The following is a 17,641-nucleotide window of genomic DNA, read 5'->3' on the forward strand; positions in this document are numbered from 1 at the left end:
AAAACATATTTTGGTCTGTCTTGGAACATATGGGAATTGGCTCCATTACTATGATTAAAATACTCTATGTCAATCCCTCAGCCATAGTTATAACAGACCATATCTGCTCCGTTTAGAATCACTAGAAGCAGCAGACAAGGCAATCCAATTTCGCCTTTGCTATTTATTATCATCCACGGAACCTGGCACAGGCAATTTTTCAATCAAAGGAATAACACCAATTGACCTAGAATCTACTAATTACTTCATCTCATTATACGCAGACGATATTTTACTTTATCTAGACAATGTATCTCAATCGCTCCCAAACACATTGAAGATCAAAGATAAATTCAGCTTAATCTCAAGTTATAAAACGTACAGTATCTAACCAAATCAAGCCTTCTGCATCTCAAGACCCCGATGGAGCTCCATCTCTACTTATGGAATACCAATTGTTACCGATTCTAAATACATGGGAGTAGATATTTCCTTTTTTTAGATAAAACCATCACCAGAAACTTTAACAGAATGCTCAAATCAATTAAATCCGACCTCAATGGAATAATATCATACTTGCTTAAACCGGCAGAATATCTATTGTCAAAATAAATACAGTGCATTTGGAAAGTATTCAGACCCCTTCCCTTTTTCCACATTTTGTTATGTTACAGCCTTATTCAAAAATGTATTAAATACATGTTTTCCCTCATCAATCTACACACAATACCCCATAATGTCAAAGCAAAAACAGGTTTTTAGTAACTCTTGCAAATGTATAAAAAAACAAAACAGATACCTTATTTACATAAGTATTCAGACCCTTTGCTATGAGACTCGAAACTGAGCTCAGGTACATCCTGTTTCCATTTATCATTCTTGAGATGTTTCTACAACTTGATTGGAGTACTGTGGTAAATTCAATTGATTGGATGTGATTTGGAAAGGCACACACCTGTCTACATAAGGTACCACAGTTGACAGTGCATGTCAGAGCAAAAACCAAGCCATGATGTCGAAGTAATTGTCCGTAGAGCTCAGAGACAGGATTGTGTCAAGGCACAGATCTGGGGCAGGGTACCAAAACATGTCTGCAGCATTGAAGGTCCCTAAGAACACAGTGGCCTCCATCATTCTTAAATGGAAGACATTTGGAACCACCAAGACTCCTCCTAGTGCTGGCCACTTGGCAAAACTGGGCAATCGGTGGGGAAAGGGCCTTGATCGGGGGGAGTTGACCAAGAACCCAATGGTCACTCTGACAGAGCTCCAGAGTTCCTCTGTGGAGATGGGAGAACCTTCCAGAAGGACAACCATCTCTGCAGCCCTCCACCAATCAGGCCTTTATGTAGAGTGGCTAGACAGAAGCCACTCCTCAGTAAAAGACAGCCCTTTTGGAGTTTGCCAAAAGGCACTTAAGGACTCTCAGACCATGAGAAACAAGATTCTTGGCTTGAATGCCAAGCGTCACTTCTGGAGGAAACCTTGCACCATCCCTATGGTGAAGCAGGGTGGTGGCAGCATCAAGCTGTGGGGATGTTTTTCAGTGGCAGGGACTGGGAAACTAGTCACGATCGAGGGAAAGATGAATGGAGCAAAGTACAGAGAGATTCTTGATGAAAACCTGCTCCAGAGCTCTCAGAACCTCAGACTGGGGCGAAGGTTCACCTTCCAACAGGACAACTACCCTAAGCACACAGCCAAGACAACACAGGAGGAGCTTCGGGATTCGTGTCCTTGAGTGGCCCAGCCAGAGCCTGGACATGAACCCGATCGAACATCTCTGGAGAGACCTGAAAATAGCTGTGTAGCGACGCTCCCCATTCAGCATGACAGTGCTTGAGAGGATCTGCAGAGAAGAATGGGAGTTTCCCAAAATACAGGTGTGCTAAGCTTGTAGCTTCATATCCAAGAAGACTCAAGGCTGTAGTCGCTGCCAAAGGTGCTTCAACAAAGTACTGAGTAAAGGGTCTGAATACTTATGCAAATGTGATATTTCAGTTTTTTGTTGTAAATTTTCAAAAATGTCTAAAAACCAGTTTTTGCTTTGTCATTGTGGGGTAGTGTGTGTAGATTGAAGAAGAAAACAACAATTTAATCAATTTTAGAATAAGGCTGTGACGTAGTCAAGGATTCTGAATATTTTCCAAATGCACTGTATTGCTTCGGCTGAATTTTTGTAGTTCAATGATTCCCATGGCTCCCCCTTCTGGCAATTGGGATAAAATTCCTAGTGCGGTTTCCACTTCTTTTTTTGTTTTCGATTGTATTATTATTATTACAAAACATCTCAGCAATCAGTACATTAGGTCCCCATTGGACAGGAATCTGCCAATCAGTGGCTGTCTGACTCTGGGCACTGATTAAACATGGGAGAGTGAAAAGCTGGACTGTGACAGAGGAGAGGGGATTGCAGGGCATGGAGGAGAGGAGAAGAGCAGAGGGGCGTCTGCCAAGCCTTCACAGCTCAGTGATCAGAGGGGCCGGGCAGAAAGACATGCAGGCAGGCAGACAGGCAGGCAAAAATACAGGCAGGCAGGCAGGCATAGTGACAAAGAGAAGCCTGTTTCGCTACTCAGTACTCAGGACCCTGGTGTTGTGTGTTGAGGGGATGGGAATGGGGCCTAGGACAGGTTCTGACAGCACTGTAGGCAGCACACACACACACAGACATGGAAGATGAGGATGAGCCCACTCTGGACCAATCAAGTACCAGAAGAATACACTGTTCACATACTGCTTCAATTACAGTAACAATACCTATTCAAATGCACATTAAGATTACCAATACACAATCATCCATTGAACACCAACTGTAATTTTGATGTGCATGTTTGGATATTACAACCAGCACTTGGCATTGCATGTGCATTGTCTTAGATGTGCAACATTTCACAGCAATCCACAGTGGAGGTATGGATGGACTCCATACTAAAGAGACTAGAAACTAGTGTTTCAGTGGTCCTAATGAGAGTTGCTGGGAGAGTTGGGGCTGGAGGTTTGCTAAATGGACCAGATGATGGATGTAGTGTAATTTTAAGGAAACCCGGCAGGGAAGAAGGAAGCCCAGGTTAGCCTGCCCTGGGGTGGTAGTGTTTCATGTGAGGGGGCCCCTTATAAGTATCCCATTCTTATAGGGGCGTGATGGGCTATAGAGGGCTAGGGGCTAGGAGGCAGGCCATCAGTTGCTGTTTTAATGTTGTGAATCTATTCACACAGAGATAGTCATTTTTCATCTATATGGAATCAGTACACAAGACCTTTGACTATGTAGTACACTATATCCAAAATCCAGTAACACCTAGCACTTAATCACATGTACTATGTATAAAATAGATTCAGCACAAAGTGATTAATATGCCCACAATATAGGCTATGAACAATGATAATATAAATACTGTGCTCATAAAAAATCTAACCATGGGTTTGAATACCCCCATTCAAATCTGTAATGAATTCCTTCAAATGTACCTACTGTAAAAGCGACTGTTTAATATAACAACTAAGCTTCTTGGTAACTTCATGTGTAGATTGTTACAGGTGTAAAAGCATTCACCTTCCCTGTATGTCTACAGCTTGTACAGTGTTCATGCTTTGAAGCTGTGCTACAATAAAATGACATCAAGGACCAATCATTCATAGACAGAGAGTGGTCCTCCAGCTCCACCATGTGGTCATAAACAGAACTGCAGATGAAACTTCACTCCCTCACCAGAACACACTGCCCTGCGTACACACACTGTGCCCTAAATGCACCCCATTCCCTATGTAGTGCACAACTTTTGACCAGAACCCATAGGACTCTGGTGAAAAGTAGTGCTCTATATGGGGAATAGGGTGCCACAGCAATCCCTGTCCCTTTAAGATTGACCATAGTGATGTCACCAGAGGTCAGGTTCCTGGGAGGATTACCATCAGTGTGGAGGAGAAGAGCCAACCTGACAGAGGCCAGGCCTCACTAATCAATTAGCAAAGCGAAGGAGACTTTGCGGGTGAACAAAAACAGAACTTTGCCACATTAAATCACAATCACTGGGAAGCTCTCTTATCAAGAGTCTGACCCTTGAATGGTGTATTATTATTATGGGCAGCAGATCAAAAGCAATCTGGTTTTATCGGGGTGATTTAGTTAGACACATGGGCCCACTGGCCTATAGCTACGTTTGTAGCCAAATAAGTCTCTCTCAAAAAAGATTTGTCCCACCATGTTGACAGACAGACATGCCAATATTTTGCTTGCAAAATAATCCATTATTTGTATGCCACCATATGTTAGGATATTCAGATCCTTACTCCTTTAACTATCCTCATCAGTTGATTCTACATTTAGTTAAGCCTACATTTCATCTGAGGGCTGCCAATGTCTTAAAAAAAGTGACAAAATCCATAAGCCATAAAACTCCTAAATTGCCACATAACTTTCAAATAAGAGGGCATTACTACTAATAAAATGCTAACTTGACATAAAACCATAAAAACATCCCTTTAAATGTACAGTTAGACCAATCTAGCCTTGAAGACAAAGTATGTAGTAGGCTGTCCATATAGCAGCCAAAGTACTTATTGTGTCAGAGAAACAAACTGATTGGCAGTTCTCCCAGCCAATCCCTGTCTAGATATAAGAGCTATGGGTGGAGACCAGTGGAGAGGTAGACAGTGTTTGACTGTTCTCCACTCTGGAAGAGGTAATTATAAAGCATTTCACTTTTCAACTCTCTCTCCGCACACACACATACATACATAAGTTCACTCTCCCTCTAAGCGATCCAACTCAATGAAGCCTCTGTTGCAGATCTGTTTTCCTATGGCTAAGTTGGCCAACCCCCCCCCCCCCCCAAGTGTCATTTATGACGCATTTTCAGGTCAGGCTATCTATGGCATGTTCAGAGCAGGACATTTATTTATTTATATGTACTTATAGGGTAAGGGTACTGGTCCTCTCTGACTTGTAATAATCTGCATTAACATTATAGTTGATGATGTTTTACTGGGCGAAATACTTTGGCAAATGTGACACCAGATTACAGACACACTGTGATGATACACCACTGACTATACCCCCCTCCCCTCAAGGTGTCAAAAGCGTTCCACAGGGATGCTGTCCCATGTTGACTCCAATGCTTTCCACAGTTGTGTCAAGTTGGCTGGATGTCCTTTGGGTGGTGGACCATTCTTGATACACACATGAAAAACCCAGCACCATTATCGTTCTTGACACAAATCGGTGCGTCTGGCACCTACTACCATACCCTGTTCAAAGGCACTTCATTCTTTTGTCTTGCCCATTCAACCTCTGAATGGCACACATACACAATCCATGTCTCAATTGTCTCTAGGAGTAAAAATCCTTCTTTAACCCGTCTCCTCCCCTTCATCTACACTGATTGAAGTGGATTTAACAAATTACATCAATAAGGGATCAGAGGGGGAAGCAATGGCGGAAGCATTAGTATTTTGTGATTCTCTTGGCGCAAGTACAATTGGTGAGAATGAGTGGACGATGGTGAACAAGAGTGGAGAAAAAGGGTTAAAGTTGGAGATGAACAGCAATTTATGGTCGGGGTGCAATTCACAAGCAAGGATGTTTTTTGGTGGTAAACCGTTTGCGGTCTCGAAGATGGTGAATGACGAATTGGGTAAAGTGGAATCGGTCAGAGTGACCAGAAGCGGTATGATGTTGATTTCATGTGTGTCAAAAGCGCAAAGGGAGAAAGCTCTGTGGCTCTACAAGATGTCGACAGCTACGATTTTCAGAGTAGGGCACCGGTTAAAGGTGTTATTATTCCAGGAATGGTAGACGCACTTAGCTTGAATCGAATGATAGACGGAAAGAAGGATCAAAGCCTATCGGTTATACTGTCGTTTGATGAAGGGGTTCTCCCGACTTATGTAAAGATCATTTGGTGAGACAGTGCTGTATGTACAGAAGCCGTTTCAGTGTTACAATTGTAAAAAGTTTGGACACGTGGCAAGTGTTTGTCGAAGGAATAAATATGAAGTAGTGGAAGAAAAGTATAGCCAGTTATAATTAGTTATGCTAATGGTTTAGCAGATTCTAAAAAAAGAAGATCAGTCTTTATGTGGCTAAAAGAAATATAACATTATTAAAAAGGTTATATCAGGTATTGTTCATCCTGATCAGACAGGTTTTTTCATGGACGATACATTTAAGGTGAACACTCCTGCCTTAATAAGGGCACATATTTAAAGAGTAGCGGAATTAACAGGAAGCCTTTCTGCCAGCTGGTGAGCATTAGATGAGTTTATTTACCTCATTCTGAGACATTTTAACCTGGAGTAAAGTTGAGTGGGAGGGAGGTCAGGTTAGTTAAAGAAATACTGTAACATAATACAATATATACAAAAAAATCAAATATGATGGCATGCCAAAATAACACTGTCCTTGATCCTCAAGTGCTTAAAGTAGGAAAGGAAAGGTTGCTGATAAAGTGTCTGATACAGATTCATAATACACATCTGGGTGTATTGTTTTATAAGGACAGATAACTTTCTCGCAACACCGTTCCCACAATTAGTAGTAATGGCAATGCAAACAGACCTGTGGAGATGCATTGTATGGTCTGCTTATTTGGGTCGAACAGAGGAGAGCCAGGGCCATCTATCTGAGTCTGCCAAGGGTCCCTTCAGCACACACACACACACACACACACACACACACACACACACACACACACACACACACACACACACACACACACACACACAGGTAAGCAGAACGCAATGCCTCTGGGTCTGGTTCAGTCTTGCAGTCTGCTTTATAAAGACCATCGAGCCATTTCACTGGCTCACTCAACCAATCAGAAATCATACAGCACTGGTGACATCACGTCACAAGAGCGTGTTTTATGTGTCTGGACAGAATGGAGAGGAAAGATGGTTTGACAACATTTCGGCCACAAAGGAAAACCAAACAGCCCAGTGAAAACCTCTATTGAGTATTGTTCAGACTGAGACAGATTTGTTACAGTAGACTGGACAGTTATTCAGCAGAGTTCATTCATAAATCTCCCTGGGTAGGGAGTGAAAGAGGTCAAATTTACAGGTGAGATAACTGAGTAATGTGCCCTCAAACCATGAACTGTCACTGTGGTCATCGTCACTGTCTCTACTTTGATATCTAGATGATCTGTAGCCTGTCGGATTCACCTGTCAGTATGGTCTCACAAGAGAAGCAACTGGAGTCACCATATACTCTTTCATCTGCTTTTAGCCTCTAACAATGAGAACTTAGATTTCTTTTAGATTTAAGTGCTGCCTTCAATACGATTGATCATGCTATTCTCACTAAGAGGCTAGAAGACTTGGTTGGTCTACGGGGACAGGTTCTCAATTGGTCCAAATCATACCTCTGAGCGGTATCAATTTGTTCAGCTGGCCGATAATTCATCCCTGTTGGCGTTTTTCCTATTTTGTTGCATTACAACCTGTCATTTTTATTTGGATTTCATGTAATGGACATACCAAAATAGTCCAAATTGGTGAAGTGAAATGAAAAAATAACTTGTTTCAAAAAGAAAAAAAAAGAAGAAAAAAATAAAGAAAGTGGTGCGTGCACATGTATTCACCCCCTTCACTATGAAGCCCCGGAATAGGATCTGGTGCAACCAATTACCTCCAGAAGTCACATAATTAGTTAAATACAGTCCACCTGTGTGCAATCTTAGTGTCACATGATCTCAGTATATATATATATATATATACATACATACATATACACACACACACCTATTCTGAAAGGCCCCAGAGTCTGCAAGGTCTAAACAAGGTGCACCAAGCAAGCGGCACCATGAAGACCAAGGACCTCTCCAAACAGGTCAGGGGAAAAGTTGTGGAGAGTACAAATCAGGGTTGGGTTATAAAAAAAAATATCAGAAACTTTGAACATCCCACAGACCACCATTAAATCCATTATTAAAAATGGAAAGAATATGGCACCACAACAAACCTGCAAAGAGAGTGCCGCCCACCAAATCTCACAGACCAGGCAAGGAAGGCATTAATAAGAGGCAACAAAGAGACCAAAGATAACCCTGAAGGAGCTGCAAAGCTCCACAGCGGAGATTGGAGTATCTGTCCATAGGACCACTTTAAGCCGTACACTCCACAGAGCTGGGCTTTACGGAAGAGTGGCCAGAAAAAAGCCATGGCTTAAAGAAAAAAATAAGCAAACACGTTTGGTGTTCGCCAAAATGCATGAGGGAGACTCCCCAAACATATGGAAGAAGGTATTCTGGTCAGATGACACTAAAATTGAGCTTTTTGGCCATCAAGGAAAATGCTGTCTGGCGCAAACCCAACCCTTCTCATCACCCCAAGAACACCATCCCCACAGTGAAGCATGGTGGTGGCAGTATCATGCTGTGGGGATGTTTTTCCATCGGCAGGGACTGGAAAACTGTTCAGAATTGAAGGAATGATGGATGGCGCTAAATACAGGGAAATTCTTGAGGGAAACCTGTTTCAGTCTTCTAGAGATTTTGAGACTGGGACGGAAAATCACCTTCCAGCAGGACAATGACCCTAAGCATACTGCTATGCACACTCTAGGTTTCTGTTTTTTTGTGTTACTTCTTGTATGTTTCAAAGTGGTAGGCATGTTGTGTAAATCAAATTATACAAACCCCCCAAAAATCAATTTTAACTCCAGGTTGTAAGGCAACAAAATAGGAAAAATGCCAAGGGGGTGAATACTTTCACAAGCGACTGTATCTGACAGACATGCTCGTTCCATACAACCCAGTGAAGGCGCTCTGCTCCCAAGGAGCCGGTTTGCTTACAGTTTCTAGATGCGGAACCAAGGCGGAGGGAGGAGCGTTCTCTATTAAAGCACCTTAGTTGTGGAAGGGTTTGCCTTGTCAGGTATGAGCGGCAGACACCATTTGAGGTTTTTAAATCACTTTTTTGGGGGGGGGCTTTTAATAAGTGATTGTTTTCCACATCCTCTTTTCATGTTATTACTTAAACAATATATACATGTAAAGTGTGTTGCGATTTTAAATGCACTTTAAATAACGTTTAATTTGATTTAGTCATCATCGGACCGCACTCTGGCACTTTCATGGTGAGATGCTGCTAGACTCTAAGAGATGATCTGTGCAGCAAAAACACATCAAACAGAGCAAGAGTTCACAGATGAGACAGACGACACAACACAGCAGGCATGTCTCTCTCCTAGATGTCTCACTGGGTGGTGTTATGACTACAGGAGATAGTCATAATTCTCCACAACCAGTTTGTGCCCACTGACTAATCTCTCTATAAATCTGTATAAGATCCTTCCCATCACAGCTGTAAAATGGCCACGGCTTCCCTTTCACTGGGTGTGTTTCCACAACTTTCACAGGACAGAACAGCGGCTTACAGGGAGAGTGCTGAGTGCTCCCCATGGAGCCTCCAGGAATACTGTACTGTACATTCCCCATCATTTTTACCTCAAAGTGAACAGCTTGTGAACAACTTATCAGGACAATTTCATCAAAAAAACTATCATTTTCCTCATCGTACTCAGATAAGGTTATCATAACACACTTACAGATGTCACTTACACAAGACAGTCTTCACGTCCAAAAGTGGGTAACCGTTAGATGAGGGAGTTACTAGCCTTTTCAAATGAAGTAACCAAGGAAACCTCACACCTACAAAACAACATCAGCATATATTTGAAGCCACCAACTGTCAAATATAAAAACGGTTGAGAAGTTATGACATTCCTATGCTTGTATGAGCACATGGAAAAATATTGTATATTCATGTCAATGTTTCAAAAAGTACTAATACATGAATAGGTAGAATATTTTGTAATAAACTTTCCATTGAGTGTTTTTTCCCTTCAAAACCAAAAACGAAACATTACATTATAGCTCAGTGACACCTTTTAAAGTTGGTCTTATAACCGTCACCATTCTGCTATATATGACAATATACTGTAAGTGGAACATATTTGGACCCTTTCCAAAAAGTGGAGGGAATTTCTTAGCCCATAAAACTGAATAAGGTTTATAATGTGAATTGTTCATTTTCAAATTTATTTATAAAGCCCTTCTTACGTCAGCTGATATCTCAAAGTGCTGTACAGAAACCCAGCCTAAAACCCCAAACAGCAAGCAATGCAGGTGTAGAAGCACAGTGGCTAGGAAAAACTCCCTAGAAAGGCCAGAACCTAGGAAGAAACCTAGAGAGGAACCAGGCTCTGAGGGGTGGCCAGTCCTCTTCTGGTTGTGCCGGGTGGAGATTATAACAGAACATGGCCAAGATGTTGAAATGTTCATAGATGACCAGCAGGGTCAAATAATAATAATAATCACAGTGTTTCGATGTATTAACACGCTTCAAAAGAAAACTCCCACTGGGGACAGATCAACAGGACTGTATTAACCAAACATGAATCAATTCGTGAGGAAATGAACCAGACTAAAATCAAAATGTGAAAGGCAGTAATATTTTGCCCCACTAAAAAAAAAGTGGGTTAGGGTTAGTAAAAGTAGTCAAAGTAAAATTTCTCATTAACCAGTCATAAAGAATAATAAAACCTCAGATAGCGGTGGATTTCGTGATAAGAATATACAATCCCCGTTGTCTTTTATATCTTCATTAACAGACGTTTTGGCTAGGGTGATCATCATATTTCAAATTATGACATTCCTACACACATTCCCATATTTTAACTCAAAACTACACATTGAGAAAGAGATATTATACACGCTTTATGCATTTTTGTGTTCTAATTTGATTTGAAGCGTAGTTAACACGATATTCTCCAGAGCCACTCAATTAGACAGCAGATTGAAGAGGAACTTTGTATTTCTGAATAGCCCTTTAGAATGTGTGTTACATTGTCAGTGTAATGACAATGTAACAACCCTAGATAATAGTACAGTTCTCCCTCTATGGTAGTAACAAGAGGTAAATTTACATGAGAAGTGACCACACCAGTTCACACCCAGGTGCTGCGCTTAACCAGACCTCTGCTTCCAAGTCCACTGTGTACACACTGCCAATAGCGGATGGGGCGGAAACCAGTTCCCATCAAGCAAACATCTTATAGCAGGGTATATGAGGGCTATTTAAACCAATTAAAGAAATTAGAAATGCAATATTGGTGGGTAAATATACATGCACTCTAAAAAGTGTTTGTTTACAAGTATTGTATGTGACTCACATATTATTTTGAATACAGATGCAAATAATGCATGTCCACATTCTTGTCGAATAAGGGCAGCTCATCATATGAGCGTATAACTCAGACTCTCCCGGAGGCTGTTTACTACATGCTACTACTGTATGTCACAGGATAATCTGTGAGATGGAGAAAAAAAATCCTTCAGCTATTCACCCAATAAACCAGTTGCATTCAACTTTCAGTAGGGAGGTGAAACATGCAGCAGACACTTCCTTTCAAAAGCATCGCAGCATAGGTGGATCAATAATGTACTGTACACTAAAACTACATAAGCCTACATCTCACACCTTAAATTAACTTGTCCTCAGAAAAGATATCAAGTATATCAATTTAAGATACTGTATTTAACTAATATGACATTAAGAAGGCTATTTGATAAGAAGCTACTTTGTCTTACAATTCATTCCAAGAGAGTCAAGACATTTAAAATCCAAATGCAGCAGGTCGATAGCCTTGGCAATGTTTAGGCAAGTATTGAGTGCATCACATCAGCACTTCCAAGAAATACATCAAATAGGGCTACATTAATTATGAATACTTACATTTCAAAACGTCTTACCTTCAATGACCTGAACTGCAGGTTCAAAGTGGTACAGCAGGATGAGAAGAATAACCGAAGACCACCTGGGGAGGCTGGAGGTAAGAAAATGATGTTGCATGAGTTAGCCTGAATATTTTTTGGGCCTTTAAAATCAAGCACAGAACATTAGAAAATAAACACCCTTACCAAATAATCATTTTGGGAAAGAGATGTCAAATCCAAGCATCCAAAATTGTCCTCAACGTGCTTGGAGTTGGAATCTGCTCTCTGTCTACTTCAGACCTTTGCGTCTCCTGCCACTGAGTGCACTCTCCCTCCCTCTCTCCACTCTGTCTCTCCCTGACAGGCTGGAGTACCAATCGAACAAAGAAGACCTCAGTTCTTCAGTGAGTCACTGGCCCACAGACACGGAAATCTGACTCCTTAAAATCCCTCACTAAACCGCTGCCTTAAAATTCTTAACTTTGCCATTTGTATGGCGACTATCTGAATTTTTCCATCTCCATTATTTTATTGCATTATTACCAGCATTTGAAGTTGATGGTATGGAATATATTTTGAAATCCATCTATTAAGCTGGCTGGGGAACCTCAATAAGATTAAGCAGCTCCAAAATGTTTTAGTGAAAATTACATTTTGAGAGGGGCCGAAATTTGTTCTGACTCAATGAGAGTTGGGGAAAAGTTAAATCAACTTAAAATGACGTGTTACTGAAATTGTTCTGATTCATGAGACAAGTTACTATGGAAATAATTTCATCACAAATATGTGTAAATTATGTCAAATATTGGAAAACTTAATCGTGAACGTCTGTTCATAGCCTATACCCAACAACAGGTAGTGGCACCCTGACAGTGAAATTTAGTAATAAGGTGAAGACCTTGCAAGTGTTTGAAGTTTGGTTGTCATCAACCACTGAGGACTGCTTATGCTTTTCCGTAGACCCTGTATCATGTGACTCTCGGCACCCTGTTTAGATGCTTGTCTGCCTCAGACTCCATGAACTGGACCTACTGAAGATGGAGGTAAAGTTCCTGGTTGGCATGTTGACCACAAGGCATCTCCACAAATACCTGATTCCAATTCAGTTGATATGCAACTACACCAGATACATCCAGATCTCTACGAGTATACATTTTAAAAAGGATGTGATCTCTGAAAATTATAGTCTTTTAGCTTAGATCATTTGACATCATTGTTGGATGGTCACTGATCTAACATAATGTAATCATTTTGGATCAACTGATTTTTATTACAATACATAGTTGTTTATGACATGTTTCCAAGAAAGCTGGGGGAAGAAAACTCTCATGGAAGCATTCCTGATGGAGATTTTATGTTGTGAAGTTACAATCCACTTTGACAATTTGCCTGATTGTTATTCTAGCTGGACTCCTAACCAGTCAGCCACTCTTTCCTCTGCCCTACAAAACCACTGCACGACATACCCACACCAAAGCCAATTACATTATGTCATAACAGAACTAGTGGTATAGCCACACTGACAATAGTGAAGAGGTAATAATAAAAGATAATAAAAGCAAATAGGTTTCAATTAACAGAGTTGGTTGGCCCAGTTCAACAGTTTAAAGAGATCCAAGTGTTATTACCTCAAGCAGGGAATGGACAAGTAGAGAAAACATTGCCAGGATCCTTCTGGCCCAAAGTTACATTCAGCTCTATCTGCCTATAATAACCTTTATCTCAGCAAGCACAGAGAAGAGGCTGTGAGGCCATGCTGTTTTCAGTGAAAATGGTTGGGATGTTAACGAACTACAATTAGTAGATCTTGGAATGTAAGGGTCCCTACTCTACTTTTAAACTGAGGAGAATGCAGACAACCTGGCACATTTTTTGCCTTATTATTAGAATTGATATGCTCTTCTATCATCTAAAGACAACACCAGCCAGATACCATCTGAACTGTTGTTGTGTCTGTGAAAAATGTATCCTGAAAAATCAATAGAATGTTTTCATTTTGAGAATCAATTCTTACAATATGTTTTTAAAGAGCATGCTAGGACATCTGATTTGAAGTATTTCATTCAAGGACTAGATACACCGACAGATATTACTCCAAGTTCAGCAGGGACCTGGGTGCATTCGCATTAAAGTAGTCTCTCGCTCATATGAGATTTGGTTCTGGGTTGCCAGATTAGCATGAAAGTTACGCTTACTATACTCTTTAGGGGAACACAACAAACACTACCCTCTGCATTTCTGTGGGTTTTCTTCTCATAAGGCTTTAAAACTTGTGTCGTAATACCTGCATGAGGTTTTGAGCAGCACCGGTCTCCTCAACCTCTGTCTTCTACAACCCCATGTGTTGGGAAAGAGAGCTAGGAAATCTGAGAAATGAAAAGTGAGACTTGATTTCTTTTACATGATGGCAAGCCAGGTCCCATGCTGTACGTCCCTGCGCTTGTTTATAGGTTGTTGATTTATTGCTTTGGTAACTACGGTAACAGCTTACGTAATGAAAAAGGGAATTTTCTCAGAGAACAGCGTTTTTATTCACAGTGCTTGAAACTCATGTAAAATGTGACTTGTATGGAATGCCATATGTGGGATGTGACTGGGTTAGCTAGCAGTAAGGAGGGCTATGTCAGGACAGTGTGTGTAATGCTGATCTCACAAGCCATGGGTCAGCAATTATCATTATACCAATACCATAATCAATGATATTAATTGATCATAAGGAAAATAGACAGGTTGAATGTATGGTAAATGTGCATAGTGGATGAATGTCATGACATTTTGGCCCATTCCTCCTGACAGAGCTGGTGTAACTGAGTCAGGTTTGTAGGCCTCCTTGCTCGCACACGCTTTTTCAGTTCTGCACACACATTTTCTATAGGTTTGAGGTCAGGGCTTTGTGATGGCCACTCCAATACCTTGACTTTGTTGTCCTTAAGCCATTTTGCCACAACTTTGGAAGTATGCTTGGGATCATTGTCCATTTGGAAGACCCATTTGCGACCAAGCTTTAACTTCCTGACTGATGTCTTGAGATGTTGCTTCAATATATCCACATCATTTTCCTACCTCATGATGCCATCTATTTTGTGAAGTGCACCAGTCCCTCCTGCAGCAAAGCACCCCCACAACATGATGCTGCCACCCCCGTGCTTCACGGTTGGGCTGGTGTTCTTCGGCTTGCAAACCTCCCCCTTTTTCCTCCAAACATGACGAGGGTCATTATGGCCAAACAGTTCTATTTCTGTTTCATCAGACCAGAGGATATTTCTCCAAAAGGTACGATCTTTGTCCCCATGTGCAGTTGCAAACCGTAGTCTGGCTTTTTTATGGCGGTTTTGGAGCAGTGGATTCTTCCTTGCTGAGCAGCCTTTCAGGTTATGTCAATATAGGACTCGTTTTACTGTGGATATAGATACTTTTGTACCGGTTTCCTCCAGCATCTTCACAAGGTCCTATTGCTGTTGTTCTGGGATTGATTTGCACTTTTCTCATTAATGTACGTTCATCTCTAGGAGACAGAACGCGTCTCCTTCCTGATCAGCATGACGGCTGCGTGGTCCCATGGTGTTTATACTTGCGTACTATTGTTTGTACAGATGAACGTGGTACCTTCAGGCATTTGGAAATTGCTCCCAAGGATGAACCAGCCTTGTGGAGGTCTACAATTTATTTTCTGAGGTCTTGGCTGATTTCTTTAGATTTTCCCATGATGTTAAGCAAAGAGGCACTGAGTTGGAAGGTAGGCCTTGAAATACATCCTCAGGTACACCTCCAATTGACTCAAATTACAGTGGGGGAAAAAAGTATTTAGTCAGCCACCAATTGTGCAAGTTCTCCCACTTAAAAAGATGAGAGAGGCCTGTAATTTTCATCATAGGTACACGTCAACTATGACAGACAAAATTAGAAGAAAAAAAATCCAGAAAATCTCATTGTAGGATTTGTAATGAATTTATTTGCAAATTATGGTGGAAAATAAGTATTTGGTCACCTACAAACAAGCAAGATTTCTGGCTCTCACAGACCTGTAACTTCTTCTTTAAGAGGCTCCTCTGTCCTCCACTTGTTACCTGTATTAATGGCACCTGTTTGAACTTGTTATCAGTATAAAAGACACCTGTCCACAACCTCAAACAGTCACACTCCAAACTCCACTATGGCCAAGACCAAAGAGCTGTCAAAGGACACCAGAAACAAAATTGTAGACCTGCACCAGGCTGGGAAGACTGAATCTGCAATAGGTAAACAGCTTGGTTTGAAGAAATCAACTGTGGGAGCAATTATTAGGAAATGGAAGACATACAAGACCACTGATAATCTCCCTCGATCTGGGGCTCCACGCAAGATCTCACCCCGTGGGGTCAAAATGATCACAAGAACGGTGAGCAAAAATCCCAGAACCACACGGGGGGACCTAGTGAATGACCTGCAGAGAGCTGGGACCAAAGTAACAAAGCCTACCATCAGTAACACACTATGCCGCCAGGGACTCAAATCCTGCAGTGCCAAACGTGTCCCCCTGCTTAAGCCAGTACATATCCAGGCCCGTCTGAAGTTTGCTAGAGAGCATTTGGATGATCCAGAAGAGGATTGGGAGAATGTCATATGGTCAGATGAAACCAAAATATAACTTTTTGGTAAAATCTCAACTCGTCGTGTTTGGAGGACAAAGAATGCTGAGTTGCATCCAAAGAACACCATACCTACTGTGAAGCATGGGGGTGGAAACATCATGATTTGTGGCTGTTTTTCTGCAAAGGGACCAGGACGACTGATCCGTGTAAAGGAAAGAATGAATGGGGCCATGTATCGTGAGATTTGGAGTGAAAACCCCCTTCCATCAGCAAGGGCATTGAAGATGAAATGTGGCTGGGTCTTTCAGCATGACAATGATCCCAAACACACCGCCCGGGCAATGAAGGAGTGGCTTCGTAAGAAGCATTTCAAGGTCCTGGAGTGGCCTAGCCAGTCTCCAGATCTCAACCCCATAGAAAATCTTTGGAGGGAGCTGAAAGTCCGTGTTGCCCAGCGACAGCCCCAAAACATCACTGCTCTAGAGGAGATCTGCATGGAGGAATGGGCCAAAATACCAGCAACAGTGTGTGAAAACCTTGTGAAGACTTACAGAAAACGTTTGACCTGTGTCATTGCCAACAAAGGGTATTTAACAAAGTATTGAGATAAACTTTTGTTATTGACCAAATACTTATTTTCCACTATAATTTGCAAATAAATTCATTAAAAATCCTACAATGAGATTTTGAAAATTCTGAAAATCCTGATTTTCAGGATTTTTTTTCTCATTTTGTCTGTCATTGTTGACGTGTACCTATGATGAAAATTACAGGCCTCATCTTTTTAAGTGGGAGAACTTGCACAATTGGTGGCTGACTAAATACTTTTCCCCCCACTGTATGTCAATTAGCCTATCAGAAGCTTCTAAAGCCATGACATCATTTTCTGGAATTTTCCAAGCTGTTTAAAAGGCACTGTCAACTTATTGTATGTAAAACTTCTCACCCACTGGAATTGTGATAGATTATTTAATTTCTAATTCACTGTGTCTGTAAACAATTGTTGGAAAGATTACTTGTGTCATGCACAAAGTAGATGTCCTAACCGACTTGCCAAAACTATACTCAACAAGATAATTGTGAAGTGGTTGAAATTAGTTTTAAATGACTCCAACATAAGTGTATGTAAACTTCCGACTTCAACTGTACTGTTGAAAATCTGAGGTTGTTTTAAAGGTACAAATTCAACATACTTTTTTTGTTCTATGTTGGTTTGTCTATTGAAATTTTGGTACCATGATGACATAATCCTGTAGTTGAAATTTCACCGTCAAAACAACAGTTTATGGTTAACTTTTTTTCAAATCCAAATTGCGTTGACACATTCAATTGAAGCAACATTGATTTAACCGATCTGTGCCCAGTGGA

The 17,641-nt window shown here is 41.1% G+C and overlaps 1 protein-coding gene across 1 annotated transcript in view; it reads right to left on the reverse strand.

The window, feature by feature from the left end:
• Positions 1 to 12,073, reverse strand: part of LOC106599284 (collagen alpha-1(XVIII) chain) — a 51,450-nt gene extending 39,377 nt beyond the window's left edge. The window contains exons 1-2 of the mRNA XM_045714691.1: positions 11,907 to 12,073; positions 11,739 to 11,812 (exon numbers count right to left, since the gene is read on the reverse strand). Coding sequence (XP_045570647.1) covers positions 11,739 to 11,812; positions 11,907 to 11,917 — 85 coding nt within the window. The 5' untranslated portion in view covers positions 11,918 to 12,073. The remainder of the gene's footprint in view (positions 1 to 11,738; positions 11,813 to 11,906) is intronic.
• Positions 12,074 to 17,641: the final 5,568 nt, after the last annotated feature.

The sequence above is a fragment of the Salmo salar genome, chromosome ssa03, assembly GCF_905237065.1.
Source record: "Salmo salar chromosome ssa03, Ssal_v3.1, whole genome shotgun sequence".
In the NCBI taxonomy this organism is placed as follows: domain Eukaryota; kingdom Metazoa; phylum Chordata; class Actinopteri; order Salmoniformes; family Salmonidae; genus Salmo; species Salmo salar.